The sequence below is a fragment of the Ricinus communis genome, chromosome 10 (genome assembly GCF_019578655.1).
Source record: "Ricinus communis isolate WT05 ecotype wild-type chromosome 10, ASM1957865v1, whole genome shotgun sequence".
Lineage (NCBI taxonomy): Eukaryota > Viridiplantae > Streptophyta > Magnoliopsida > Malpighiales > Euphorbiaceae > Ricinus > Ricinus communis.
Window position 1 is genome coordinate 13,270,247 of NC_063265.1, and position 27,822 is coordinate 13,298,068.

The window sequence follows — 27,822 nt, forward strand, 5'->3', positions numbered from 1 at the left end:
GTGGCATGCTATTGCTTCATGGACTTGGGATGCTCAAGACGAAACATGTGGGATCTGTAGGATGGCCTTTGATGGCTGCTGTCCTGATTGCAAACTCCCTGGCGATGATTGTCCATTAAGTGAGTTTATCGACAGTTCTCTTAGAAGTTTCTTTCATTTTCCATTTTCCTCATGTAGTTCATATTTAATACTGAGAAGTTCCTTAAACAGGCTTCTGCACTGCCTGTGGTTCAGAAATTTGTTTTCCTACAGCCTGAGTTCCTGTCATTTAGTGTCTTTTTTTTTTTTTAATGCACTTGGGTTGTTATGTGGGATTTTCTGGCATTTTTAAGCAGCAACTCTGTATTTGTCGACTGAAAATTCAGCTATTATATAATAGTCCATAGGTCTCACCGTTTCTGCTTTAGCATTTGTCCATTTACCCTCTTAAATGCTTCCAATTGAATTGGTAGCACTAGACTCAAACAAGGTTCATTACACTGTTATTATGGACATTGATCTGATCGGAAGGTTAAAAAAATGATCAAGTTTTGTGGTGATCTAAATCACAATTTTATGGAGTTACTTTGAGGCCACTGTTTTTCTTTTCCTGTGGGAATGCAAGGTGGGGAGCACAATTTTATAACATACTGTGTAAGAAAGCATAGGATTTATTGAGATTTTAGTTGGATTGAAAATTAAAATTCTGATTTCAGTCACCCTGTGTTTCGTAAAATTGCTGTCTAATTCAAAATGAATTTATATCAATATTGGTGATATGTTCATAATCATAATCACAACATACTTGTTTTACCAATTACTCCAGCAGCAAGAAGTTACAGCTTTTCAAAGATAAGTAGGTATGCATCCCGTCATGTAACTATACATTTCTCAATTGTCAAATGGATGTATTTTAGTTGTTATAAGCTTGACTGTTGCCTTATATGTGTGATATCATGTGGAAAATGATGTAGGCGAGGCTAATGTACATGACAAGTATCCATTGATATTTGTCCACATTACTCAGCATAATGTATTGGTGCTTTTGCTTTTCTTATGTCGGCAAGATAATGTTGCATCATTTGTCTCTGTTGTTCCGTGAATGTAGTGTAGATTAGATATCAAGATTCAAGTTCTTGAATCATATAATCCACTTTTAATTAGTTGGTGAGATCTCTTTTCTTTCCTTTTCTGCAGTCTGATGACATGCTTATGTAGCCCACTTTAGATTGTAGTAGTGTTATGATTACTAAACAACTTGGACTGATGTATGTTGGTATTAGAACTAATGGTCTTCACTCATTGTCCTTTTGTTGTTGTTGTAGTCTGGGGTGTATGCAACCATGCTTTCCATCTTCACTGCATCTTGAAATGGGTGAATTCACAGACTTCCCAAGCACATTGTCCTATGTGCCGCAGAGAATGGCAATTTAAAGGATGATGAATTCTTCTGTTGTATGATTGATGGCCTTTTCTTTGTGGTTGTCAATCCTGTTTCTCCTTGGCGGCTCTTCTGGCGAACTCCAGAAAGATGAGCTTGAAGCTTCCAATAGTTAATGTCTATTCGAATCTGTCGTTTCTTGATCTGTCTCTTTTAACTTTTAGTTGACATTAAATATTTGAGCCGACGCAAGTGAAACAGCACAGTTTTTAGCTTCTGGTAAATTATTGTGGATGTTGGAGGAAAGGAGAAGGTATCAGAAGAGGAGTGATCATTATTGGTATTCAGCAGGAAGACAAATACAGAGCATTTCGGTTGCAAGTTTCATTTGTCTGTCTGGTTTGTAAGCTGCCCTGCTGCTACTATTATCTTGTACGATATGTGTCATTATCTGCTCGCCACCTTTGCACATATTGTCATTAACACCAAAGCATTCAGCTAAATGGTGGCACTTCCATTTGAGCTATGATGCCACCGTTTGAAAATCTGAGTTTTGCTATGGGTTAGCTGTGTCAAATTCTATGCCCTGGTATAATTATAACAAGCTGCTTTTGATTATTGACTGCAACAGGTAATGACCTACTCTTAACACGAGATTTTGGAGTGCTGTTTAAGAGGAATTTTGCAGTAAATTTGATTGTGATATATAACACTACAGATAGATATAAAAATGTAGATAATGCTAAACCTGGAGCCAACACTTAGAACTAAATCAGAGAATAGAGGGGTTAAATGGCCCGCTGGTATCAAACTTTGGTCATTTATATTCAATTCATACTAAATTTTCAATTTGTTTCTTTTTGATACCCCTTCTATATATATATGCTAAAGCAACTTTGCTTTTATATTAATGTTTTTATATTAATGTTCTTGTTAAGAATATAAATATGTGTTGCTTTTGTTATTGGAAACTACCTGACCATACCCTCTTCTTCCCTTTCTTTCTTTGATGTTACACTTATAAGCATACTTTAATGTATATAAAAATGAGGTTGCATGGATAATTCCTTGAAAATGTTTGCTTTTTTATACACATGTATTCTCATAATTGTCATATCAATGTTTATTTATTTACATTATATTTCTTCAACTAAGTACAATTGCTGGTTCCCATTTTGCTCCAGAATTTTACTGCAATATCCCATACAATTAGTACCTTACAATATTCCATAGATATTTTTATTTTTCAGCAATGAGAAAAAGAAAAAAACAAAGGAAGAAGAAGAGATTGATTTAATTGACAAAACATATTATGATATAACTTTTGAGCATTGGTTTTTAGATGTTTTATTCAAATTAAGTATTTTATTGGTAGAATATTTGCTTAATTTCAATAATTTATAACATTTTAAAATGTAGAAAATCTATTATTCCTTTTTTCAATAATTAAAGACAGCAATTTATATTATGATGTATGTTTTTGCACTCTTAATTTGATCACATATAACAAAACTTAACTCTTAAGCCATTCTTTCAATTTTTCTATATTTTGAAAATTTTAATTTTATATTAGAATTTCTTAAAATTTAATTAAAGGATATGTAGTATTTTGAAATTGTGTTAATTATGCTCCACCCCACCCCAGCCCAACCCAACTCAAATTGCTTCGACTAAGTTACTTACCGACCCAGCCAATATAGGACAAGCCCGGCCTTTACTCAACAATACAGTTAGTACGATTATGAAATTGAAGTGACCGAAAGATTAACCAAGTACCAAATCAGAGCGCCGGAAACAGAGAAATCAGAAATCTAGAATCAGGTGAGCTTCAATTTCAATCAATCGATCTATTTAACTTTGAATTTTAGCATATCCCGAGTTTATTTTCGATTTAATTCAATATTTGTGGCTTGGCTGGCAAACTTGATTTCGGGCTTGTAGACCTAATTCGCTTTATTTATTTATTTTAAATATCAGTTATTGCTATGGTTTAACGGTTAATTTTCTGTCTGCTTCTGTTAAATTCGAAGGTAACCTCTTATATCTGAAATCTTAGTGTTTGTAGCTGTGTGAAACATATATTGTAATTTGAATGTGGAGTAACTTTGATTAGCTATTGATTTGCTTTCTCTTTTTTTATTGCTTTAATTAGAAGGTAATTCTCTTGAGGAATTGGTTTAAGACTTGGAGAAAATTCGTTCTTTTAGTTGTTTTTTTTTTCTCCCCTCCTATCTGCTGGTAAAAAATTAGGATGGGTAATAATAAAGTAGAATTATTTGAAATCGGTTTAATGAGCTTAAGATTACTTGTTTTTCCAGCAAATCTCACATTTGTTCTTTCTCTTACAATTGATAAGGAAATTACTAAACTTATTGCTTATTTTTCTATCATGAGATTAATGTCATGAAATTGTACTCAGTCTCACTAAGTTATATCCTCTGTTGAAAGCCTAATCAGGATGTGTTTCCCCCTGTTCTTTAGTTCTGAAATAAACTGTTCAAACTTACTGTTTCTTGGTTTGCAACGTAGGTGATACATAATGGATTGCAGATGGTATGGCAGCAAACAGGAAACTGTTTCCCATGATGAAAGTCAACAAGATAGGAACCAGGTAAGACTTACGGTTATAAAGTTCTATGCTTTTCATGTGTGATAGGCAACAGACACAAACAATTTTACTACATTGAAATATCTAGCAAGTGTCTATCCTCATCTGTTAGGAGATTTATGAACGCTACAGTGTCTTAACTTGCAATATGTGCTTATTAGGATTCTCTTATTGAGGACTTGGCAGAAGATTTCCGTTTGCCTATTAATCACAGACCCATACTACAGGCTTTTTTTGTTCTCTTACTTTTATCGGTTAATAATATAATATCTTAAAAGCATTGAATTCTAATATGCACTACACTCTCGCAGGCTTAGTCCGGCGATAGATACATGTCTCAATTTGAACAAGATTTTAAATTTAAGTCTCACTCTCTTCATTTGTAACTAAGAAAAACTCTTATATACACTTTATTTTACAAATACTTTTATCGGAGCTAACCTAGTAATCTCCTATTAATTACATGCTACACCAACTCATTCAAAGAAATGAGTTAACCAAAATGCCCATAAAACTATTTCAGATAGAATTGATTGCCCATTTAAACCAAGGAAATGTAAATTTGGAGTGATACAGGACGAAGAAGAAAGAAAAAAAGAAAAAGAAATGGAAACAAGCAGGTATAGATGCTAGACTAAAAGAAAATATGAAGGGGTCTGATTTGCCTTTATGTATAGCTGTAAGGAATGGTGACCATCTAAATTGGTAAGACTTGTATCCTTTTAAGATCCCTTTGTTAGTCTCTTTTGATGGCCCGACCATGTGACCCCCTAACACAACTGATATAAACCTTCCAAATTCTTGCCTTTCTTCTCCACTATACTGTGCTTCTGTTTCCTACCTTTTTTCTTCCTTCTTTTTTTATTTTATATTTTGCTCTTTTCTGTCATTTTCACTTGCATTTTACTGTAATCTGATTATGAATTTGGATTGATATCCTTTTTATGTTTTAAATAATACGAAATATCGTGTCTATATGATTTTAGTTAAGATTTTAGGTTATATTTTTAAAAAAAATATCAATCATTCAATTATAAAACACGACAAATCATGTTCAACATAAATATGGGAGGATCTCAGTCTGATGAATTCTATATCGAATTTACTTTAAGGAACTAAGTGTATAGCCAAAGGCCTTCGAGAATCTTTCATATAATAAGATCTTTAGATATTTATGTTCAAAGTTTTCCATTGGCAAACTATATTATTTATACACAAAAATTACAGATTCTTACACTTTTGAACATATAGAATGAAAAAAGAAAAAAAACAAAAAGAGAATTTACTAGACATAAAAATATCTCTGGTTACCAGCTAATGAAGTAGTCAAGCCTGTCATTGCTGATACCTACATAACCAATGGTTCTTAGTTAAAAATTAACAATAATTGCTGAAGCTAATCTTCACGCCACTTATTTCTTTCAAAGGCATATACTTCACATACAGAACAGCTGCTGATGAATAACCCTTCGGGAAATTTTATTTAGTTTCTATTCAGAATAATGTATTTTATGATATTACATATGGTTAAAGAGACTGAATATAGTATAATTTTATATTATTTTGTCGTTCTGGACGTGGTCGATATTATTTTTATAATTTAAATGAGAAATACAATTATCGCGAAAATGATAATTTCAAAATCATATTATATTTTATATACAGCTTCTGCTCGAAAGTTTTTTTTTTTTATATATATATAATTAAATTATGAGTCGGAATTTCCACCATCTTGGTAGATTGATATAATGTCTCCATCATCAACAGAAACTATATATTCTTTTCATTCTGCATAGAATTAACTGTATAGTGGATACTGGAGGGGCACATCTCTAGTTTACTAAAGAATCAAAATTAAAACAATTATTAGATTCAGGTTATTCATCTTGAATAAGAACAAACAAAAAAAGATTTTTTTGGGAACAGCAGTAAATTTAACTTGTTTACTTTGGGTTAAAAATAAAATAAAATAGTCTCAGTTGTGAGTTTGCAGATGAACATGATCATTTAGTTATTAGACCCATGCATTCTTTCTTGCATATTTCATTAATGATGATGGGAAGTTACATATAAATTTTTATTTTATTTGTGATAAGCTGAGATTAACCTTAACATATGTAAATAACTAGGCAGCAGTACCTTTTCTCAGAATTTTGTCACTAGTTAAGTTATTGAAACACAATATTAATGAACTCCAATCCAGCATGAAAAGCCCCCTTTCCAGGCAGGCCCTGGCAAAAAGTGAAAAATTGGGCACCTGTTGCTAATTGTTTGAGAAGATGATCACCATCAAATCATAGTGATTAGCCTTAGTCAGCTTGATTTGTTGGCTATTTTTTCAAAATTATAGTAAAATAATTTAAAATTATCATTTTTATTGCATAAACTTCTTTTTTTAAAAGTACACTTTGCTAACTATATTTTTCAGATTTATATAACTTTCAATTGTTATTGTTACTTTTCAATTATAGTTTAGTTGTTTTTAGTTATTTTATCTAAAATAACCGAAAATAAAACAAATAATAATGTTATAAATTTTAAAGATTAAAAAAAATTATATTTTAGATATTTTAATTCGGAAAAATTTAAAAATTAAAAATAACTGTATATTTAATAAAAGTTAAAGGACATGCGTATTTCTTATATATTTTATAATTTATTGTTATATATACATTCATAAATAACCAAAATATAAAGATAACACATTATTCTAATTTTGTTTTTTTTAATTTGGGATAAAAACATTAGGATCTCTAAAAGTTATGTCCTTTTTACAATTTGGTTCAGAATTTTTTTAATGCTCAATTTGCTTAAAATACTTGAGAAAATGTACCATTTGTTAGCCAAGGCTTGATTTGTTGGGTTTATGTGAATATAGTCTAAAATGGGTGGACTGGACCTTTATAAAATATCATTACAAATTTATTCGAGATAAAACACCTCTATTCCTCTAATGGTTTTATGTGTGTTTTGTGCAAATGAAAGATTAGAATTGGGATAACAACATAAGAATTTCCTATAAGTTAGGTTGTTTATTACTATGTGCAAAAATACATTTTATTTTTGTACTAAGTTCTAAAATAATTTTAGAAAAGACATCACTGGTACTATAAATTATCCAAGGCTAATATGTGTTTTATATTTTGATATCGTATTTCTAAAAAATCATAATGGTATAATGTTGGAAGAATAATGCAAGTCCATGTAGCTTTGACGAAGTATAGCTTTGGCCACTGGATAATGCTTAAAAGTATAACTTTTATGATTTAATTATAAAATAAATTAGAGGGCATTGTAAAAATAATATGATTTTTAAATTTTTGATGTATGTCATTATCAATTATTTATATATATATATAATTTTTGTAATGTAAATAGAATATTCATATTTTCTTTTTATAAAACTTTTTTGTAAAATTTCTGATGTAAGTTATTATCAGTTATATATATATATATATATATAGTTGATGTAAGATAAATAGAGTATCCAAACTCTTTTGCGGAAATATTAAAAATAAATCTAAACACTTTAAGCCAATCTTTTGAGAATTATCTTAAGATTTATAAAAAAAAGTTAAATAAATAGAATAATTAATGTAAGCTATATGATAAAATGGCATTTAGTCTAGCTTATATTTAGTAATCCCCTTATTTTTGTTAAGTCTAAATCTAATGAATGAGATGGTAATGTGTTTTTTTTCTCTAAGTTACTCAAGCTAATGATGCAACCTAGATTTCTTATATCAACATAGATTAAAGTACATATTATGTTTCTAATACTTTTAACCTAAAGATTTTCATAACAAATATTACTATTAAATTGATATGATAGTCAACCAATAATAATATATGAACTAATACATATATGAAAGTAAAAAAAATCATTCATTAAACTCATAATATAAAAGATTCATCATAAATAAAGAGCCAAACTAAACACTTATAGAACTTAGTCCGACATACTTAATTCAATGGTCATTGTAATTAAATAGAAAGACATAAGATACAAATAATAGAAAATTAAAACTCTCTCAAAATCCAAAGGCCATTCAAGGAGTGAAAAAGATTGATCCCCACTCTCCACATCTTTAAAAAGCTTCTTTGATTCTTGCAAGAATCATGCAAAAAGACTAACTAGATGTAGAAGATGATCTATAGGAATTCCTATAGAGAGAATAGTAGAAACTTATCGTAGAGAGAATAGTAGAAGCCTCCTTTGTTTAATTAATCTCTACTTCTTATAGTGATCCCATTTTTTAGAGCTATTCTCTCAACATAACACTACTATAGTTATCTCTTTACTGTTCTAAACAAAATAAGCCTATTAAAAGATAACTATCCATTAATTACATCATAACTAGTTAATTTTTTCTTTGTGGGCCTTAATAAATTTGGCTAAGCCCGTGTTATTAGTAGTCCATGTGTCTTAGTTTTAAGCCTTTGACCGCCGTAGTCCATTTAAAGCCCATTTATACATTTTTGGCTCAAAATCTCCTATTTGGCTATTATTTCCTGAAATTAGATAAAAAATTAAAGTGAGATAAAAAACACATATTCCTGCATATTATATATATAAAACATATAAATAAACTACTAAAATATCGTAATTATATATACATAATATAAACTTATCACTAAATTATAAAAAGAAATTAGACCACATAATAAAAAAGGATATAATTTATAAAACTTCGAACGTACGTTGTTAGTAGTTATACATATAATTGACTTAAGGTAAATAGACTATCCATACTCTTTTTGGCGGGAGGTTATGCATTTGTAGATCTGTTAGAACTATGCATAATTACATTATTCTTTATTTGGCAACACTAACCATAAAATGAAAGTACAATCAGATATCTTTGACGTATACCTCAGAAAATTAATAGATTTGATATGCTTATTAAGCATACCATATATTCTAACATAAAATTTGTTGATATCACAAACATATAATCCTTGACATATCTCAACAATAATTACTATTTATATGCAATTCATCTAGTATTAACATTTCCATTTTCCCTCATTGCTAATATGTTCCAAATATTCTTGGCATCCATCTGTAAGTGATAAGCGCGAAAGTTTTTAAAACGAATAATAATTATATTTCTTTCGGTCACTAAAAACATATCATAAAAGTGCACATAGAATGTTAAAAAACTCAATTTGATCGATTAGCAAATAATGCAATAGTGTGATTTTTATTCAACATCAATTATGATGAATAAATTTATACATATAATTATATTTTTGTTGTTTATTGGAACTAAGATGACGGGTTTAATTGGTGACCTCAAATCGCAGAAATAAATTGAGGTATGAAAAATACAAGAATCTTGAGAAATGATAGATAAATTTGGCAAAAAGTCAGTGAATGTTAAGATCAAAATAGAAATTAATTGACACTTAGATCGACAATATCATATTTCTTAGTTTAAAGTGAATAAATACTCTAAAATTGTGCAATTAAATGACTAAATGCATTGAATGCATTAAAGTAAACATGTAGCTAACAAGATAACAATGTGGATGTAGCCATCAAGGTCTTATGCATAAGGGCCCCAGACATGGCTGATTACACATACAATACAAAAGGACATTAGACATAATTCAGAAGAGGACATTAACTAGACATGTAAGCCCTAATGTCTAATTCAAGGAAAAAAAGAACTAGACCAAAGAGAATTCTTATTAGTATCCCCAAAAGGCAGCATCATATAATCCCCAAGAAACCCGAAATTTTCATGTGGGCTCATAGCCTCCATTATCCACTGATGTCTCTTTATGGCTTCCATGTTCGCTTCAAAAGTTTGCCTTTCTGCTTCCTCCTGAAATGGTGCAACCTCCATAATAGGTCCAGCAAAAATAGATGTTTCTGGTGCAAATGGTGGTGGTGATGGTAGTTTTGGTGGTAGTGGTAATGGTGGTTGTGGTTGTGGTGGTGGTGGTGGTGGTGGAGGTGGAGGTAGAGGTGGTGCTACTGCTATCATTTGGGAAGTAATCTCTTTGTTATTTGTCTCAGCCTTCTTGCGAATATCTTTCAAGTGTTGATCAATAATCCAGCTGAGATCATTCAAGTTGATCATGTTCAAGTTAGTTAGGGTCTTACCGATCAAGCTCTGGAACATGACTCGAGTCACCTCCTTCTCGCGATTCTCCTTGCGTTGTTTCTTGAGTTGATCATTGGCCTTACCAAGTCTTTGCTTGAGGAAACTCTCTTGATTCACCATCTTGTTGCTTTGCTCCATCTCGGGCATGTTCTTGAATTGGGACAACACATGTTGGACTCCCGTAGGAGAAGGCCAAACCTTGGGTTGTGCATCATAAGGGCTATAAATAATTACACAAGCCTCAATACCACAAAGGGTACTTAACTCGTCCACCTTCTTAATGAGACCCTTCTTCCTCTTCTTGAAGGTTACTTTTCTTGCATAATCATTAGTGATGTATGCAAGCTTAACCTTCTTTCTAGTCATGGTGAAAGGCAAAGAAAGCAGACAAAGGTCAAGAATTTGGAAGGTTTCAGTCTTGTATAGGTGTGGTTTTTTTGCCCTTTACAACCTATGATATATATATAGGGCTAGGAAGATGACCACATGTTAATATGGGATTACTGACTTGTTAAATCTTAATTGGAGATATTAATGGGTATTTTGGGTGGCATATGTGGGGCACCCTCTCTAAATACAATCTTATCATTGAAATTACCTAAAATGGGCTTGACAATTATCATTATCTCAACATATTTAAGTAAGAAAAATAATATGATTTGAAGGGGCATTTTAGTCTAAAAGGGCTGATTGTGGGTGCTCTAATCAACATGGAAATTATAACAAGTTCTTTAATTTGGGATATGATGAAATCTAAGGTTAGAGATATTCATAAATTTGGTGAGTTGGTGGGAGTGTGTATAATTAGGTCTTTTCACATTGGTTGATTAGGGCAAAATACAAACCAACAATGAATCCTGACCGCTGTTTTTACAAAAATGCTTCACTGGTGCTTAGTCATCATTTTTTATACTTTAGTGTGTTGTGCTATTTATTTTTGTTGTTTTTGGTAAACCAAGTTATATTCCATATATAGAGACTGGGAAGATTCAAGATCTATTTGTGCAATGACACATGACATATATATATACATATAAACACATCTTTATACATATAATTTTACATATTTACATATAATATCCCATGATATCAGATTCTCAAAGAAAATTTAATTATGTTGCATTTATATATATATATATATATATATAAAAGTAGAAAAATATTTACGTTTGTTCTATTAATAATTACAATTTAATAACAAAAGACAAAAAAAGGACGATTAAAGTCACGTGGCCTACTTATAAAAACTCATTATTATGACTATATAATTTTTTAGTTCAGTTGAAGTTTAAACTTTAAGCTCCGTCGCCAGTACGACACAATGTATATGTCATTTTCCTAATATAGATTTAATATTTAAATAAAACTAAATATGAATTTTTATATATGTGGCACTTCTAGAACATTTAATTAGTGGGATAAAAAATGTAAATTAAAGATAAATATTAAAACGTAGTTGGTGTAAAAATAAAAAAAAATAACAATATTAAAAAGTAAAGTTTAAAAAATTTGAGAAATTAGAAATTAATTTGTAAGAATTAGAAAATTAGGAATAATTATAAAATTTAGCGACGATAATAAATAAAAATTAGAACAATTTTATAAAACAAATATAAAAAATTTAAAGATTTAAAATGTGATTTTTGCAGGTCAGTGGAGCGGTGACCCCCACTGGCCCTAAATAGAATCACCACTATGTGGATTTTAACAATCTAAATAAGTAATCAAATTATGAAGACATAAAAGATGAATAAATGGTTACTAAATCTCTCATTTACCATTTTAAAGTTAAATGAATTGGGAGCAATCTAACCCCACTAGCCTGTTTTGTTAACTATCAAACACAAGGCCACTCACTCTTAAATTGGAAAAATTATAATGAGGAAATAATCTAAATTCTAAATTCTTTTTTTCTTCAAACAAAACATTCATCTAGAAACTAATTAAGGCCATTACAATGCTAAAGGATAATGGACTTAAAAGGTCCAGCCCAATGAGAAACCAACATTATCCATAAAGTCCGAAACCAAATTCTCACCTTTAAACACCACCCAAAAAATAATAATAGTGATAATAGTAATAATAATAATAATTGAACAATTTTATTTTCGTAACTAGAGAGAAGAAAAAGAAGTCTAAATTAAGTTATAATTTCATATAATAAAATGAATACGTCATTATGTGACTTTTAAAGCCGTTAAAATAGCATGATTAGGGTTTTAATAAAAGAATTTGATATTATATTAAGAATATCGAGTAACATCATTGTATAATGTAATCACATATTTATTTATAAGACTTTTAACTTCGTAGGAAGATATCAAAAACATTTCGCCCAAAATTACTTAGTCCAAGAGAATTAACAAAATTTACGCTTTGTAAAATAGAGGGTGGCAGTAGTAATATAATAAGATAAAGGCGGGTTTTGACATGTTTTTTTTGAAACGTCAGGGGGGTTAGTGAAATATACAAAACCTCAGGGAGGGCACTAGTATTTTGCCCCTTCTTTTACTCTTTCTCCCACTCATTCTCATCTTCTCTCGCTCGTTTTCTCAGAGCATTGTCAAAGAAATGCGAGTTTTTCTGTCCTCATCGTTCTCCCACCACTAACCGCTCTGTTTGTCATCCTTCTCAGCTCGATTTCGTTGTTTTCTCATCGTATATATCACTGTCACTTGTAAGTTATATTTTAGTTTTTCGATTTCTTGTCACTCTGATGCTTTCGTTTCACCATCGCTTTAAAGCTTTGATTTCGCTCTTTTCTTTTCACATTGCACTCGGTTTTTGTTTTTTTTTTTGGATGTCTCAGATGCTTTAGTTTCTTTTCACTTTTATACAAACTGATTGAAAGACGAAGGGGAAGGATCCCCTCTTGTCAAAGAAGGAAGGAAGGGGAAGGAGCATCTCTGTACTGTAAGTTCTTTTAAGAAAGTAGTTAACTTGTTAATAGCTGTGATAAGTTGGTGTAAAAGTATTAGATTGTATCATCCGCCGATTATGAATTTTTGAACTCCTAGTAGAGCATTAGGTTATGTAAGAGTAAAGTGAAAATCGTATCCGAATCAGTGCGACTGTATCAGACTGTTTGGCTAATATTTAAAAAACCATGGTTATAACTGAAATTAGTTGATTGTTATTTAGGGTAAAATCAAATTGAAGATATAAGTGGATTTCTGCTATGAATGGATATATCTTACAATTGTAGTACAGTTTGATTTATATATTTATAATAAATAGCGACTCCATCCAGTTTGTTATTATGATATGGTTGTCCTCTTTTTGCTGCAGTTTATGAGTTAGTTGCTATTGTTTTGCTCACTTTTTGAATCTCATTTTTCAAGCTTAAATTGATGCTGATTTTTAGTCAGTTTCTTAGTGAGCTGCTGTCTAGTTTCCTTGGAAGTTGGCAATTGGATGTCTGCAGTTAAAAATTTAATGAATACTTCTGTTGAAGTTTGGGTACTGAAAAGAGAATTGGAAGACTGGTTATCAATTTGAAATTATGGCAAACTTTAGGTATAACTGACCGGTACTATACAAAACAAAGTGATGCACTTTTATGATCCTCATTTCTCTCTTTTTTCCGCTAAGCTTCTCTGCTCAATTAATTACTAAAAGATGAATTTCTGTTTGTTATCCAGTTTTGATTCATGATCTCAAAAGTTTTTGTGATTTATCTGTGGAATCTTTGCTCTAAAATAACAATTCTTGGCTCTGCAGGAGAAGAAGATAATGAAAGTTAAGCTCTTGCGTATCCTTAAATAAATATGGTTTTTGTCTTTTTGTTGCTGTTTTAGTTCCTCCGTATGTAGATATGATTTCTTGGTTACTCTAACTGATCCCTTTATAAGGTTCTTTTTTTGGGATTTTTTTTTATTTTGTGAATTAAATGCAGTAAATGTGATAGATACTTCGCTACTCTTGAATAATTCCCTCAATTGCTGAGCCATGATCTTTATTTTTCGAATATTCGTGTCATTGAGCCTCAATGGCAATAAAATTTGTCTTGTTTCATTGTTAGGAGTTTCAGGGAAATACCATTTCTTTATAAGTAAATTTGAGGTAAATATGGTTAAAAAAAACTAATTGTTAATGCATTTAGCGCTCAAAAATTCGCGGTGCAGTCATATTTTGTAATGTTAAATATCTTTTCCATGAATGTATCATTTGCCGATTTGTTGTGTTGAGAGTGATTCAGTCAAGGGAAATTGTTTAATGTTGCTTTAAATGCTTATATATGCACTCAACATTTTCCTGTTTGACATTCGAGCTTTCCGACAAAGGTTTTCTCTTAACCTGCCTTCTTTCTGATTGTCCACCATGGCTTCTAAACAGAGTATGTTCACATTATCTCTGTATATTGTTTGTTTCAAATGTTATGCAGTTGGAATTGAACATCTAATATAGCCTGCAGAAATTATGTGTAAATTTAAATTCTTATACCTTTTAATGTTTAGGCCAGATTTTGCTTTCTATATGTCAGAATTCTTGATGTTGTCCTTTAGCTTCTCGTACGCACTGCAACTCATCTATCATCAGGAATATTGGAATTATACCTGGATATGGTTTCTTTATTTTGGCAGGGAGCTAACTCTTGTCTCTTGGATGGATTATAGGTGGCATGCTATTGCATCATGGACTTGGGATGCTCAAGACGAAACATGTGGGATCTGTAGGATGGCCTTTGATGGCTGCTGTCCTGATTGCAAACTCCCTGGCGATGATTGTCCATTAAGTGAGTTTATCGACATTTATCTTAGAAGTTTCTTTCATTTTCCATTTTCCTCATGTAGTTCATATTTAATACTGAGAAGTTCCTTAAATAGGTTTCTGCACTGCCTGTGGTTCAGAAATTTGTTTTCCTACAGCCTGAGTTCATCTCATTTAATGTCTTTTTTTTTTTTTAATGCACTTGGGTTGTTATGTGGGTTTTTCTGGCATTTTTAAGCAGCAACTCTGTGTTTGTCGACTGAAAATTCAGCTATTATATAATAGTCCATAGGTCTAGCCGTTTCTGCTTTAGCATTTGTCCGTTTACCCTCTTAAATGCTTCCAATTGAATTGGTAGCACTAGACTCAAACAAGGTTCATTACACTGTTATTATGGACATTGATCTGATCGGAAGGTTAAAAAAATGATCAAGTTTTGTGGTGATCTAAATCACAATTTTATGGAGTTACTTTGAGGCCACTGTTTCTTTTTTCCTGTGGGAATGCAAGGTGGGGAGCACAATTTTATAACATACTGTGTAAGAAAGCATAGGATTTATTGAGATTTTAGTTGGATTGAAAATTAAAATTCTGATTTCAGTCACCCTGTGTTTCGTAAAATTGCTGTCTAATTCAAAATGAATTTATATCAATATTGGTGATATGTTCATAATCATAATCACAACATACTTGTTTTACCAATTACTCCAGCAGCAAGAAGTTACAGCTTTTCAAAGATAAGTAGGTATGCATCCCGTCATGTAACTATACATTGCTCAATTGTCAAATGGATGTATTTTAGTTGTTATAAGCTTGACTGTTGCCTTATATGTGTGATATCATGTGGAAAATGATGTAGGCGAGGCTAATGTACATGACAAGTATCCATTGATATTTGTCCACATTACTCAGCATAATGTATTGGTGCTTTTGCTTTTCTTATGTCGGCAAGATAATGTTGCATCATTTGTCTCTGTTGTTCCGTAATGTAGTGTAGATTAGATATCAAGATTCAAGTTCTTGAATCATATAATCCACTTTTTAATTAGTTGGTGAGATCTCTTTTCTTTCCTTTTCTGCAGTCTGATGACATGCTTATGTAGCCCACTTTAGATTGTAGTAGTGTTATGATTACTAAACAACTTGGACTGATGTATGTTGGTATTAGAACTAATGGTCTTCACTCATTGTCCTTTTGTTGTTGTTGTAGTCTGGGGTGTATGCAACCATGCTTTCCATCTTCACTGCATCTTGAAATGGGTGAATTCACAGATTTCCCAAGCACATTGTCCTATGTGCCGCAGAGAATGGCAATTTAAAGGATGATGAATTCTTCTGTTGTATGATTGATGGCCTTTTCTTTGTGGTTGTCAATCCTGTTTCTCCTTGGCGGCTCTTCTGGCGAACTCCAGAAAGATGAGCTTGAAGCTTCCAATAGTTAAATGTCTATTCGAATCTGTCGTTTCTTGATCTCTCTTTTAACTTTTAGTTGACATTAAATATTTGAGCCTACGCAAGTGAAACAGCACAGTTTTTAGCTTCTGGTAAATTATTGTGGATGTTGGAGGAAAGGAGAAGGTATCAGAATAGGAGTGATCATTATTGGTATTGAGCAGGAAGACAAATACAGAGCATTTCGGTTGCAAGTTTCATTTGTCTGTCTGGTTTGTAAGCTGCCCTGCTGCTACTATTATCTTGTACGATATGTGTCATTATCTGCTCCCCACCTTCGCAATGATTGTCATTAACAACAAAGCATTCAGCTAAATGGTGGCACTTCCATCTGAGCTATGATGCCACCGTTGGAAAATGTAGATAATGCTAAAACTGGAGCCAACTCTTAAAACTAAAGCAGAGAATAAAGTAAAGTAATTTAGGTGGGACGCATAGCATCTTCCTTTGTTGTTTTGTTCTGCTTTTGTAAAAGCTTATCTTTTTCTTTTCTTAGCCTGAAAGCCACCAAATTAACTTATCAACTTGGGATTATACTCTACAACTAGGAAATTCCATAAATAAAGTTTGCAAGGCTCTAAAAGCTTTTATTTGCTCTTGTAAATGTTCCACAGTACATTCTGTTGGAATAGCCATTTGATTCCGTGAAAAGTATATATCCAACAAAAGTTCAACATACCTTAAACCAACAAGTCAAAGGGATGATAGGAGTAAAGAAAACGAAGACATGATGACAAAGAAATATATATCATCACTTGCATAATTCAAAGAGACACTAACATCAAACATGATAATGGGCAACTCATTGCCCTACCGACAACAAATCCACCCTCTTTAATTACACTGAATTAATAGGTAAAATTAACAAAAGGGCAATTAAATAAATTGTCAGAAATTTAAAAAAAAAAACAAAACAAAAGAAAAGAGGAAAAAGAAAAAAGACGTTGACACACAAGAACGATCCATCTGAGTCTGACTGCTCCAAACTAGAAATGCTCCATGAAATCAAATATGATTATAAAATCTCCACCTATCCAAAAAAATGAAGTTTTTAAAAAAAAAATTAATAATAATAAATTTTAAAGCTAAAAACAACTTTCTTAAGTCATCATAATCGCACAGCTAGACTATAAGTAACAAGTGTTCATAGAGAGGTTAGGGCCATGTCACTGCGGACCCTAGCCATTAAACACTGTCTCTGTGTTTGGTAACGCATCATTTTCAGCCACGAATCATGCCAACAATTTTGGATTATCATTGCATCATAAGCAGTGGATGATAACTCAGCATTTAATTGGCGATACCGTATGGTTTTTTTATTATTATTAAACCATAGTATGCGAGGAGACTCGAATCTCATCCATTATTATAATTAGGTTAAGAATATATGGGATGAATTCATTACATACGATAAGCTTATTTTATAAAAACACTGCTATGTACATGTAAATAAGGGGACAAAGAAGGCTATGTTACCATGCATATGTAGAAGAAGATGATCACTTGGTGATAGCATAAACTGCATAGATAATCCCAGGAATGTACCCAAAAAGGGTTAGGATCAAACAGATCCAAAACTCCACCTGCACCCACCAAATGAAATTCATGTCACAAATGATACAGCAAACGCAGAGATAAAAGACCTTTTTTCTTTTCTTATTCAGTTTTTATAATCAAAGAGAAATGAAAAGGAAATTTAAGAATCCCAAAAGGGTAACAAAATAATTTAACAAAAATCCAAGATTTTACCTTGCAACCATACTTAAGGAAGACACCGAGAGGAGGCAAGATGATAGCCAAGAGAATATCTATGCAAGTAGCTGCGCCGTCTGCCATATGATCTTTCACTTGTGCTGCGCAAAAACGTTTAAGTATGTGTGTGTGTTTTGTGGGTAACTAACTACTTCCTGCTTAATACTCTCTTTTTTGCTTTCCTTTGGTTTTTGTTGTCCGGCGAGGGATGTGGGGGAAGCTTATCCATCTCGAGCCGGGTATAAATAGAGCATTAAGTTGGAGGGTAGACGTGTAAGTGAGTGATTGGATTGTCAGTGTTCACACGCATTAACATGTAAGATTTATTTTGAGTTGTTTCGTAATGCATGGAGAAGGTTTGCCTGGTGGCTTGCTTAGGGTCGAAAAAGCGAAACTATCATATGTACAGCTCAATGTAATAAATCTTGCATGATCGGGCCACGTGCTCTCCCCCCCATGTGTACTTACCCTTGCTTTTTCTTTTTTCTTTTTCTTTTTTCTTTTTTCTTTTATAGAAAAATAAATGAGAATTAAGAAATGGTTTCGTAGTTTCTAGTTTCAAATTTCAAATTTCAAATTGGATTGGAGGTTCTTTATTAACCCACAATAAGAAATAGCAAATTACTTTTATCCCTGACATATAATGATTATTAGCAATTTCATCCCTTTCATTTCAAAATTGAACTATAAGAATTTTAATTCAAGAAACATATCGTATTTAATATAATGTTTAGGGTTCACAATAATTTCTTCAAAAACCAAATGGATTAGACTCCTCTTTTTCTGAAACATAATTGCTTATTGTTTAATTATGATTATAATATATCGACTTGAATTCCATAACATGTGGATCATGGGTGGTTATTATTAATTTGACTTTATTAATTAGTAATTTATAATTTTTCATTAATCTAGATTGAATTCTTCGCAATAACACATCTAAAATAAAAATAAATAAATAATTATCTCACTAATTATTACATTTATCATAACTCCAAAATAATCTTATCATCCAATAATAATAAAAACTTAGTTGCCGCGTAGAAAACGACCGACCAATAGGGTTTCTCCAAGTGCGTTTGCGGACGATAGCCTCAGGAGGCCACGTGTCCTATAACAAAAATCTCATAACCGACAAGAAAACGGATCATGGAATCTGGACGTAACCGTCCATTTGAAATGTCACGTGCGACAGGTATGAGAAGGTATATCAGAATCCCATGTTCCTATTCCTATGACAGTTAAACTAGAACCTTTTATTAGCTGTTCGAATTTCTTTTGTCCAATCTCTAAAGCTTTCATCAAAAGATGCCCCTGTATTTCCTCCCATTAAAAATAATAAATATATCCTATCACTTTTAAATAAATATCTTTACACTTAACTCATTAATATTTATTCTTTATTCAGTGTAATATTTTATACCCAAAAAAGAGTGTAAGAATTTATATTTTTTTTCCATCATAAATAATATCTGATCGGAGACGATGATTAATATTATGGTTTGTTCAATTCTCATGTTCTGTAACATAGTACTAGAGCTGGCCTCACACTTTGGTATTTTTGTGCTTATGTTTGTGCCACGTCTTAGTAGGATGTGACACGTAAGCTGATTTGTGCTTCCATGTGTCACTACATTTGGATTAATATGCTTTGCTGGATGCCACGTGCTGCAATTGGACCAAGCATGTGTAAAACCGAGTTACGACATAAAATCAAAGTATAGCGCGACCTTTAAAATTACAGTTTTAATAATGCTATATTCAATTGAAATTTATAAAATAAATATTATAAAAAATAATAAAATTAAATTAATAAAATAAATAGATATTTTAATATAAATACATCGACTTAATATAGGATCTAATTAGAAATTTTATATATTTTATTAAAATTTAATTTATTTATAATCAATTTTACATAAATTTAATTATATAAAATAATAAATTAATTTTCACTATATTTAAAATATATAAAATTTAGATTTACAATTAATTTTATAAATTTTATAAATTTCAATTAAATATAATGTAGAAATTTAAACAATTTATTCTCATAATTTAAAATATAAAAAAAATCTAAATTAATTTTATAAATTTAAAAACATGATAAAATAAAATAGTCATACTTTACACTTATTATAAAAACTATAATGCAACTACTTTTAAACATTTATGTGGCAAGAGCAAGCTTTGTTCCCATCTTTAAAAAAAAATCAAAAGATAATTTATAATTTAAAATAAGAAGTAAGTATAAAAGTAGAGTATTATACAATTTTACTATTTGATAATTTTAATGTGTCTTTTACACAAAATGTGATATATAGTTAAATTTTATGACAAAAAGAAGTACGATGTAAACCTTCTAAGGAAGAGAAGGATACACGCCAAGATCGATACTTATAAGGTTTGCCAAAAAATATTTACGGAACTATCGCCATTATTTATAAAGAAATAAGATCAATAGCTATAATGGGATGAACTTAATTAATCCTAGAAACTAACAAGTTAATAAAATTAAATTAAGATAGAAGTGAAATCAAAACCGAAATAATAAGTTTTAATCTCAATAACACTTAAAGAAACTCTTTAAGCAAAAACAAGGTATATATATGCTTTTGCAGAATTACATAGCTCTATTTATAGAGTTTAAATTCTCATAATCCTAGAATGATTAGGATATGCTGCCAAGACTCCTAAATAAACAAATCTTGAAGTAAAAGAGTAGCAAACTCCTATTTTGACTTGGACTTGTTAAAAGAAAACTCCTATTTTGACTTGGATTTTGACTTTGAATATTCAACCTTGGACTTGGGCCTTACGTTTGGGCTTGAATTCAACATAAATCAGATATGATCTTCATGTCTTCACGTTGGGCTTTAATCCATGAATGAAATACAATTAATCAAAGTTGAATCTTGATCTTCTAAGTCCAACTCGCTAACCTTGCTTCTTGAATGCATCTTATCTATCACGTGGACCATGAAAGAATACAAGGCAGCCTTGAATCTCTTGCTTTTAGCTCGTGTGATTGGACCTTCATACTTCAATAGATCCATTTTTGGCTTGCTTGGTGGTAAAGGATCAGCTTGATTTCATCAAAGTATTTCACCATCAAAATTTAACATATTTTAATCAGCTATTATTATCATATTCACATATTTAATAATGCTTAATAACTTAAAACGTCATTGATAGGCTATCATTATTATATTCATATATTTGATAATGTTGACAATCAAATGTTATTGTTAGATTGTTAAATCGATCTTATTGAATTACTGCCTTAATCGTGATTTAACAGTCAAAAAATAAAATTAAAAGTTATTAAACTCTAAACTAAAATTAGTAGACACAGATAATATGATCAAAATAAGAAAAATTAAATTCTAACTAATTGATATTTTTTAATCGAAAAAATATATTTTTTATCAAGATTTTTAACTATTAATTTATTATTTAAAAAATAATAAATTTGTACTTATCTTTTATAATTATTTATTAAAAAATTAACTGCACTAGTATAACTTTTTTAAATAAAATTTTTATTTTTAATCTGTACCAACTTTTGCTCGAAGAAAATGCAATTGTCAAACTTAAATTTATGAATTAATGGACTATGTAACACACTTCACTCTACATATCACTCTTCTTAATAAAATATTTGGCTAATTAGTACTTTGAACATTTTTGAAGAAAGCAAAGAAGCTTAATAATTAATCTTAGAGACTAAGGTTAGTGCACATGTCTTTATCATAGTGGGTCCAGATTATGATCTCATTTTACTACCGAGTGGCACCAATACGGTACCTATCTTAAAAATGCTGTACAAATCAACATATCCTAATTGTTTATTCTTGTATAACTATCATTATTATTAATATTATTTTAATTATAAAATTAAATTTATAAATATAATTAAATAAATTTTTAATTTTAATATTTAATTTAAAATAGTTTAATAAATAATAATAAACTAACTAAATTTTAAAATATTTTTAGACTTTTTCAATTTTATTGATATAATTAGATTTTTTAATTAAAAAATGATATAATATTAAAATACAATTAATATACTATTTTTAAAAATAATTATTATTTAATTAAAAATTAATTTATTATTAATATATTATTTTTTAAATTAAAATAAAAATTTATTTAAAAATATAATTTATTAATTAATAATTAGATAAATAAGTATATATATATATGTGTCAAGACAAGAATCCTATATATCAAAAATTAAACACCCATATTAAAAAAAATTAAATTCTCAAAAATTAAAAATTATATAAATAGTAATATTTATAAGGCAGATTCACCCTTTAATTAGCAGATGATCATTGCAAAAATTGTTTAGTGGGTTCTATTTTATCTTAACGTTTCAGAAAGGATAAAATTTCTTGCAACGCTTTCTTTAATTATAATAGAAGGCAAGAACATGGGCTTGGAATCCAATGCCATAAAGAATGTAACTTTAGGCATAACCCACTAGGCCACTAGTGCCTGTTTTCTTGTTTCCTTGATTAATAGTACAGCAGATGAGAACAGACAGAAAGCTCTGTTTCTTAGCCTTTCTCGCCATTGAAATTCAACACTCTTTTTATCTCTTTTTTGTTCCCAAACAATCCCCAGCTTTTGAATTTCAATTACTTTCATATTTGATCCCTTCTTGAATATTATCAACTCCTATAAGTTATTATCCCCAATGTATAAAGGGTGGTTCATGTTTCATTATCATTTCTTTAGGCCAAGGCTTTGTTTTAATCGATAATTGGAATTTTCTTGTCTAAACACAAGAAATCAAAAACTAAAAACAATATCTAAATCAGAACAAATTTCATTTGTACTTTTCTGCCTTAAAGGGCTAAGCTTAATCGATTCGTACAATTGATCGTGCTCATCCTTATCTCATCAGTGAGATGTCATTATCTTGATTTGTTTGATGTTTGATGTTTGATGTTTGATTGCATCCATTAACTTAATCTGATAACAATAAATCTATAAAAAAGTCTTTGACCTTGCGTTTCTCTCTTTATTCGTAACCAGAAAAAGAAAAGAAAAAAGAAAGAGCATGAATGATTCATTCACTAACAAGGGTTGTGGAAAAATTAAATATGTAAACTCCACCCAGCAATCCAATGTAGGATTCCAGTCCCATGACAAAACAGATCAAGAAACCTGCAAAACAGTAATCAAGAAAAAGATGGTAAGACTATTTAAAAAGTCACAAAGGAATTAAGCACAAACCAACCTCTTCTACGTAATTGTATAATACAGGTAAGTGAAAGAAAGAAAGAGTGAAGTGAGAAGCTTTGATGAATGAGGAGAGGGAGGAATAATAGGAAACCTATGGCATGGGTGGAGTAGGGAACATAATAAACACTAACACTGAACAAAATATTGTTAGTATCTTTTATTTTCTTTAATTGAAGTTATCTTCTCCACTCACCCATCCCACAACCTTCCCAAAATCCTTACTCCCTTCTCCATTTCTTCATCTATTCTCTTTTTTTTTTTTTTTTTTTTGTTACTCTGAGTCATGAGGTTCTTGATCATGGCTTCATTTATATACTCCCTGTCAACTATCAAACCCTAGCTACTCTTGCATATTCACCGCTGGATTATAAGAGTGTGGAATGATCTTCACCCTTGTTTTTTTTTCTTTTTTCCTTTTTCCCCGTGGTGGGAACTGGGTATTGCCTTTTGCAAGTCTTTCGGCCTATCTTCTCCTTGGAAATTTACCTTCCTGGTAGTGGTCGACATAAATGTGCAAGGATGTTGCCTATTGGGCTTGGAAGTTTTGTCCACTATATCTGTCCAAGCCCTAAAACCTTTGAGCCTTACTCTATTTTGTTATGCAAAATAAGGATGGGCCAGTAAGTTGATCCAACATTCACCATTTTCATTCTCTTTGAGCAGTTTCCTCTACCGAGCAGCACAAAACAACAAAGGAATACAATGTTATCTGGGGGACCATATCCATGAATCATGGGTATGAATTTGTGGTGTTTGTATTGCATTACAGAATAAATAGTACAAGCACTTGCTGGGATAAGGTTCATACTTTTTCCTTACAAAATCCACCCGGTTACACCATGAGTGGTTTGTCACTCGTCAGCCTCCTTCGTATTCACTCTCCCATCAAATATGGCACTTTCTGTTCCCAAAATTTCAAAAGAAACCCATCAATCAACTGTCCCCTTTCAGTGTCATATTTTTATCTCACAAGGTTCTTTGGCAGGGTATAAAGGGGGCAATTTTATTTTAAATATAATACAGCAAAAATTTAAAAATAATGCTATTAGTTTTTTCTTTCTAACATATGAGATTATAGATTAATGGTCATATAGTTGGAAGCTGAGGCTACAACTTAAGAACCTGATAGGAAGGAAATACCATATTCAGAGGCCTTGCTTTTGTGTATGATTAATTATTTATTTTGGGTGGTGAAAACTCCTGTATACTTTCCTTAATTTCCACGAGTGGAACCAGTTTGACTCTGGATCACCTCATTTAAGGTGGCAACATATGGAAGAAAGAAGATTAGGTAACAAATAAATATGGACCATGTCGGTAGGGACCATTGGCATGAATCATGCACATTTTATAACAAAGAAATATGTATATCTATATAGCAATTTGATGGCACAGAAACAACTACAATTAATTGCATTAGGCAAAAGTAAGAACTCTTTTTCTGTTTTTGAAGGAAAAACACATCGGTTTCTTTCTTTTCTTTTTCTGTCTGACACAACTGTCATCGCCTCATGTGATTCAAATGGACTAACATATTCTCATCTCATCTACCCCATCATTACTCATCTATCATCAATCAGTCCCTTTGTCTCTTCCTGTTGTTACCTTGTAAGAGAAAATTAACATATCACATTTAGCAGCAGCAGCCTCAACAATAATAACAACATGTACTTTAATTATATGCATGCAGCTATAGGAGGCTTCACAATCACCACCACTTTAATTCCCCCCAATTTCATCTGTCGTCATGTAGGATTGGTATGGGCAGAACCTGCCAAACAACCATAGGATTTAACGATACCAAATCAAACAAAAAAGAAAACCCTCATTGAATTGAGCGACTTGGGTACTCTCGATGAGTTTCACCCACCATTTGCTAAGCAATATGTATCATAATTGTTTGTATTTAGACTTTAAGAAAACCATACATATTTATTATGAATAATTATTAAACGATCATTAGAATTTAATATATCAGTGATGAAGGTAATTGACAAAAATTTGAATCCTGTCCTATCCTTTTCATGTCACAGGATGCACCTGATATTTTTTCCAAAATATGGCAACTATAAGTACAAGTCCAAGAAATTGTGTACTTGTACTGAATAGGTAATACCGGGCTGGTTGTTTGTGTTTATGGCACTCTGGCAGGCCACTGGCTTCTGCAATATAGCTCTCTAATATATATATATACAAATTTTGTGCAAAAGGAAATTCTTTTCTTTCTGAAAAAAATAAAAAGAAGAAGAAGAAGATAACTGTGCTTGTTAGATGGGTGAAGTGGTCATGTGCAGATAGCAGAGAAGCAGAGACAATGGTCCTACACATAACCACTAATTTTTAAGAAAGAGTAGAGAAAGAGAGAGCATGAGTCAGTGTTCGGGTCATAATTTTGCATACAAATTTCTAAGGCTCCGCAGCCAAGAAGCTATTAATTGTTTATAAAAGTTGTTGGGTTGGGTTGGGTCGGGTCCTGCTGGCTCTCTGGCCAGCTCTTCCATTGCAGAAAGGGTCACAGCTGCCAAATTTCTTTCCTTTTTATATATTATCTTTGATCTGTTCCTGCCAGACTCGTGCAACAGACACTGTGCGCATATAATTTCTTATTTGTTTATGATTTTTAGTGCCAACAATTAGACATCCTAATCTCTGTTGATAAGAAGCTTTGTTTTTTTTTTTTTTTCTGAATGATGTTTGTTTACAAAAATAATAATAAAATAAATAAAGGGTTTGTAAGGTTATGGTGGGGGTGATCGCAGCTAATTTGTAATGCAAGAGAAAAAAGAATGAAAAATTGTCAGAACCTTTTATTTTTTTGGTTTCTTTTACGCAGTCTGGCAGATGGGTTGCAGGTGACAATGGCGGCTTCAGGATTCTTGGATGTCGAGTTATAATAGACCTCGTAGTCATAGGTTTTGGACAGGGAGTGTACAAGAAAATGGTGCGGTCAGGAGTCCCAGAAATTTGCAGTTCAGAGAACATGGGCTAGCTACTTTAGACTAGGTATATACTCCCATTTCTACTGCACCCTCCCCAAAGGATCTATTCATCAGCTGTTTATACTTCTATAAACAATGACCTGAAATTTCTATCTAACCTTTTCTTCTTTCCCTCAATTTGATCCTTTTATATTATTACTGTTATTATTATTATTCCAAAGAAAGATGAATCATGTGCATGTCTATTCTACTAATGGGCAATTAGAAGATATCCCCAATCCCTAACTAGTTTAACTTATAACCCTATAAGAGTAGTCCATTAATCTCTTGCATCTATTCTAATTAAATATCTAATCCGATAATCATATTAAGATAAGTTAATTTAGTTAAATTAATGTTTATTACACAGCATTAATGAATTTATAATTAGGTTCAAATATTTCTTTTCTATTTATTTTGAGAATCGTATTTAATTATTAGTTATTTTGTATCAAATTAAAACCAATTTTAAAAAAAATATAAATATATATATAATAAATTGAGATAAACATGAAGCAGAAACAAAGAGTCCAGTGCAGGTGCAGAAACCAAAACTCCAGAGCAATGTAATGCGGTGGGAAAGGGTTGGGACAGCAAACTCGAACTCTCATGGATAGCTCAGAGTGGGTCACGTGAACTCCAAACTCTCTCAATTCTTTTCTTCTCAATCTCAAATGCATCACTTCTTATTATTATGATCTATAATTACATTCTTCTAATCAGTTAGTAAAATATATGTTACTACTGTCTTGTCAATATTATTGATACTCTTTTGATAAATATAAGAGTGATTATTGTATAGTCTATTTAAATTAAACATAAAACTAAATTTATTGTTGAAAAATACAATTCAATTAAAAAATAAATATTAATTAATCAAATGGTAAAAATAGTCCGGAAACATTCTAGTAGACTGACGACTAGTAACAGTGGTGCATACATTAAAGGGACTGAGAATAATAAACGGATGCTCTAAATTTTGATGGTTCGTTTGGACTTTGTCGAATCCCTTACTTGATCAATAAGGATCCACGTGGAGAAATCTTGTTTGATCTAGGGTTCACTTAAATAGAAAATAAAAAAAAAATTACTAAAAATACGGTTGAGTATTAAAAAATTTATTTATTTATTTAGATAATTCTAAATATTTAAAATATAAAATAAAATTAAAATTAAAATTTATTTTTTCCAACCTCGATATCCAAGCATCGGAAGGTTAAATTCGCTCGCCTCATATATGCACCTATGATGAATAACGTGACAATTTTTCTCTTGTATCCCTACACCTAAGTAAGGAATCAAATCAAGTCACAGGTTACGACAACCCAAAGAGCCAAACACCTTTGGTAATCATCCGAGTGCTGCTCATCTAATTAGTTTTATTTTTATTTTATATAATTATCTTTAGTGGGTCCTTTTCCCATCTTTTCGTAGATAAAGTTGGCGATTTTGGTGTCTCCTCACTCTTTAGCTCATGATAGGAATTGTATCCAACCAAATGCCAATTCTGACCCCAGTGGTTCTTCTACTTAGCTTCTTATAATCATGGACAGGTATGATATTTGAGCTACCTTAATCCGAGCAATCAGAGAA

General features: G+C 31.1%; 4 protein-coding genes and 1 long non-coding RNA gene across 8 annotated transcripts; 2 read left to right on the forward strand and 3 right to left on the reverse strand.

Annotated features, from left to right (window-relative positions):
• Nucleotides 1-1,978, forward strand: LOC125368657 (anaphase-promoting complex subunit 11). Its single transcript, XM_048369942.1, has 2 exons — nt 1-119; nt 1,305-1,978. The coding sequence occupies exons 1-2, from the start codon at nt 62-64 to the stop codon at nt 1,418-1,420; spliced, it is 174 nt and encodes a 57-aa protein (XP_048225899.1). The 5' UTR covers nt 1-61; the 3' UTR covers nt 1,421-1,978.
• Nucleotides 1,979-3,062: 1,084 nt separating this feature from the next.
• Nucleotides 3,063-17,152, forward strand: LOC8274967 (anaphase-promoting complex subunit 11). 4 transcript variants are annotated; one of them, XM_048369939.1, is made up of 5 exons: nt 3,188-3,390; nt 3,890-3,971; nt 12,717-12,758; nt 12,891-12,994; nt 13,458-13,794. In XM_048369939.1, the coding sequence occupies exons 2-5, from the start codon at nt 3,916-3,918 to the stop codon at nt 13,577-13,579; spliced, it is 324 nt and encodes a 107-aa protein (XP_048225896.1). In that variant the 5' UTR covers nt 3,188-3,390; nt 3,890-3,915; the 3' UTR covers nt 13,580-13,794. The 4 variants fall into 4 exon arrangements, 3 of the variants coding, with proteins under 3 accessions (XP_048225897.1, XP_048225896.1, XP_048225898.1); XM_048369940.1 differs by lacking the exons at nt 3,188-3,390; nt 12,717-12,758; nt 12,891-12,994; nt 13,458-13,794 and adding exons at nt 3,063-3,181; nt 14,698-14,816; nt 16,002-17,152; XR_007214365.1 differs by having other exon boundaries at nt 12,638-12,758; nt 12,891-13,545.
• On the reverse strand, nt 9,443-11,199 carry LOC8274966 (agamous-like MADS-box protein AGL80). Its single transcript, XM_002512538.4, has one exon. The coding sequence runs from the start codon at nt 10,445-10,447 to the stop codon at nt 9,626-9,628; it is 822 nt and encodes a 273-aa protein (XP_002512584.2). The 5' UTR covers nt 10,448-11,199; the 3' UTR covers nt 9,443-9,625.
• LOC8274968 (hydrophobic protein LTI6A) lies at nt 16,975-18,352 on the reverse strand. Its single transcript, XM_002512540.4, has 3 exons — nt 17,993-18,352; nt 17,720-17,826; nt 16,975-17,273 (listed from the first exon to the last, which is right to left on the reverse strand). Exons 1-2 carry the CDS (start codon nt 18,077-18,079, stop codon nt 17,743-17,745), a joined length of 171 nt encoding a protein of 56 aa, XP_002512586.1. The 5' UTR covers nt 18,080-18,352; the 3' UTR covers nt 16,975-17,273; nt 17,720-17,742.
• Nucleotides 18,353-22,994: 4,642 nt separating this feature from the next.
• Nucleotides 22,995-23,778, reverse strand: LOC112533759. The gene is made up of 2 exons (XR_003078118.2): nt 23,247-23,778; nt 22,995-23,173 (listed from the first exon to the last, which is right to left on the reverse strand). It is a non-coding gene; the product is annotated as an uncharacterized LOC112533759 (long non-coding RNA).
• Between the last annotated feature and the right edge of the window lie 4,044 nt (nt 23,779-27,822).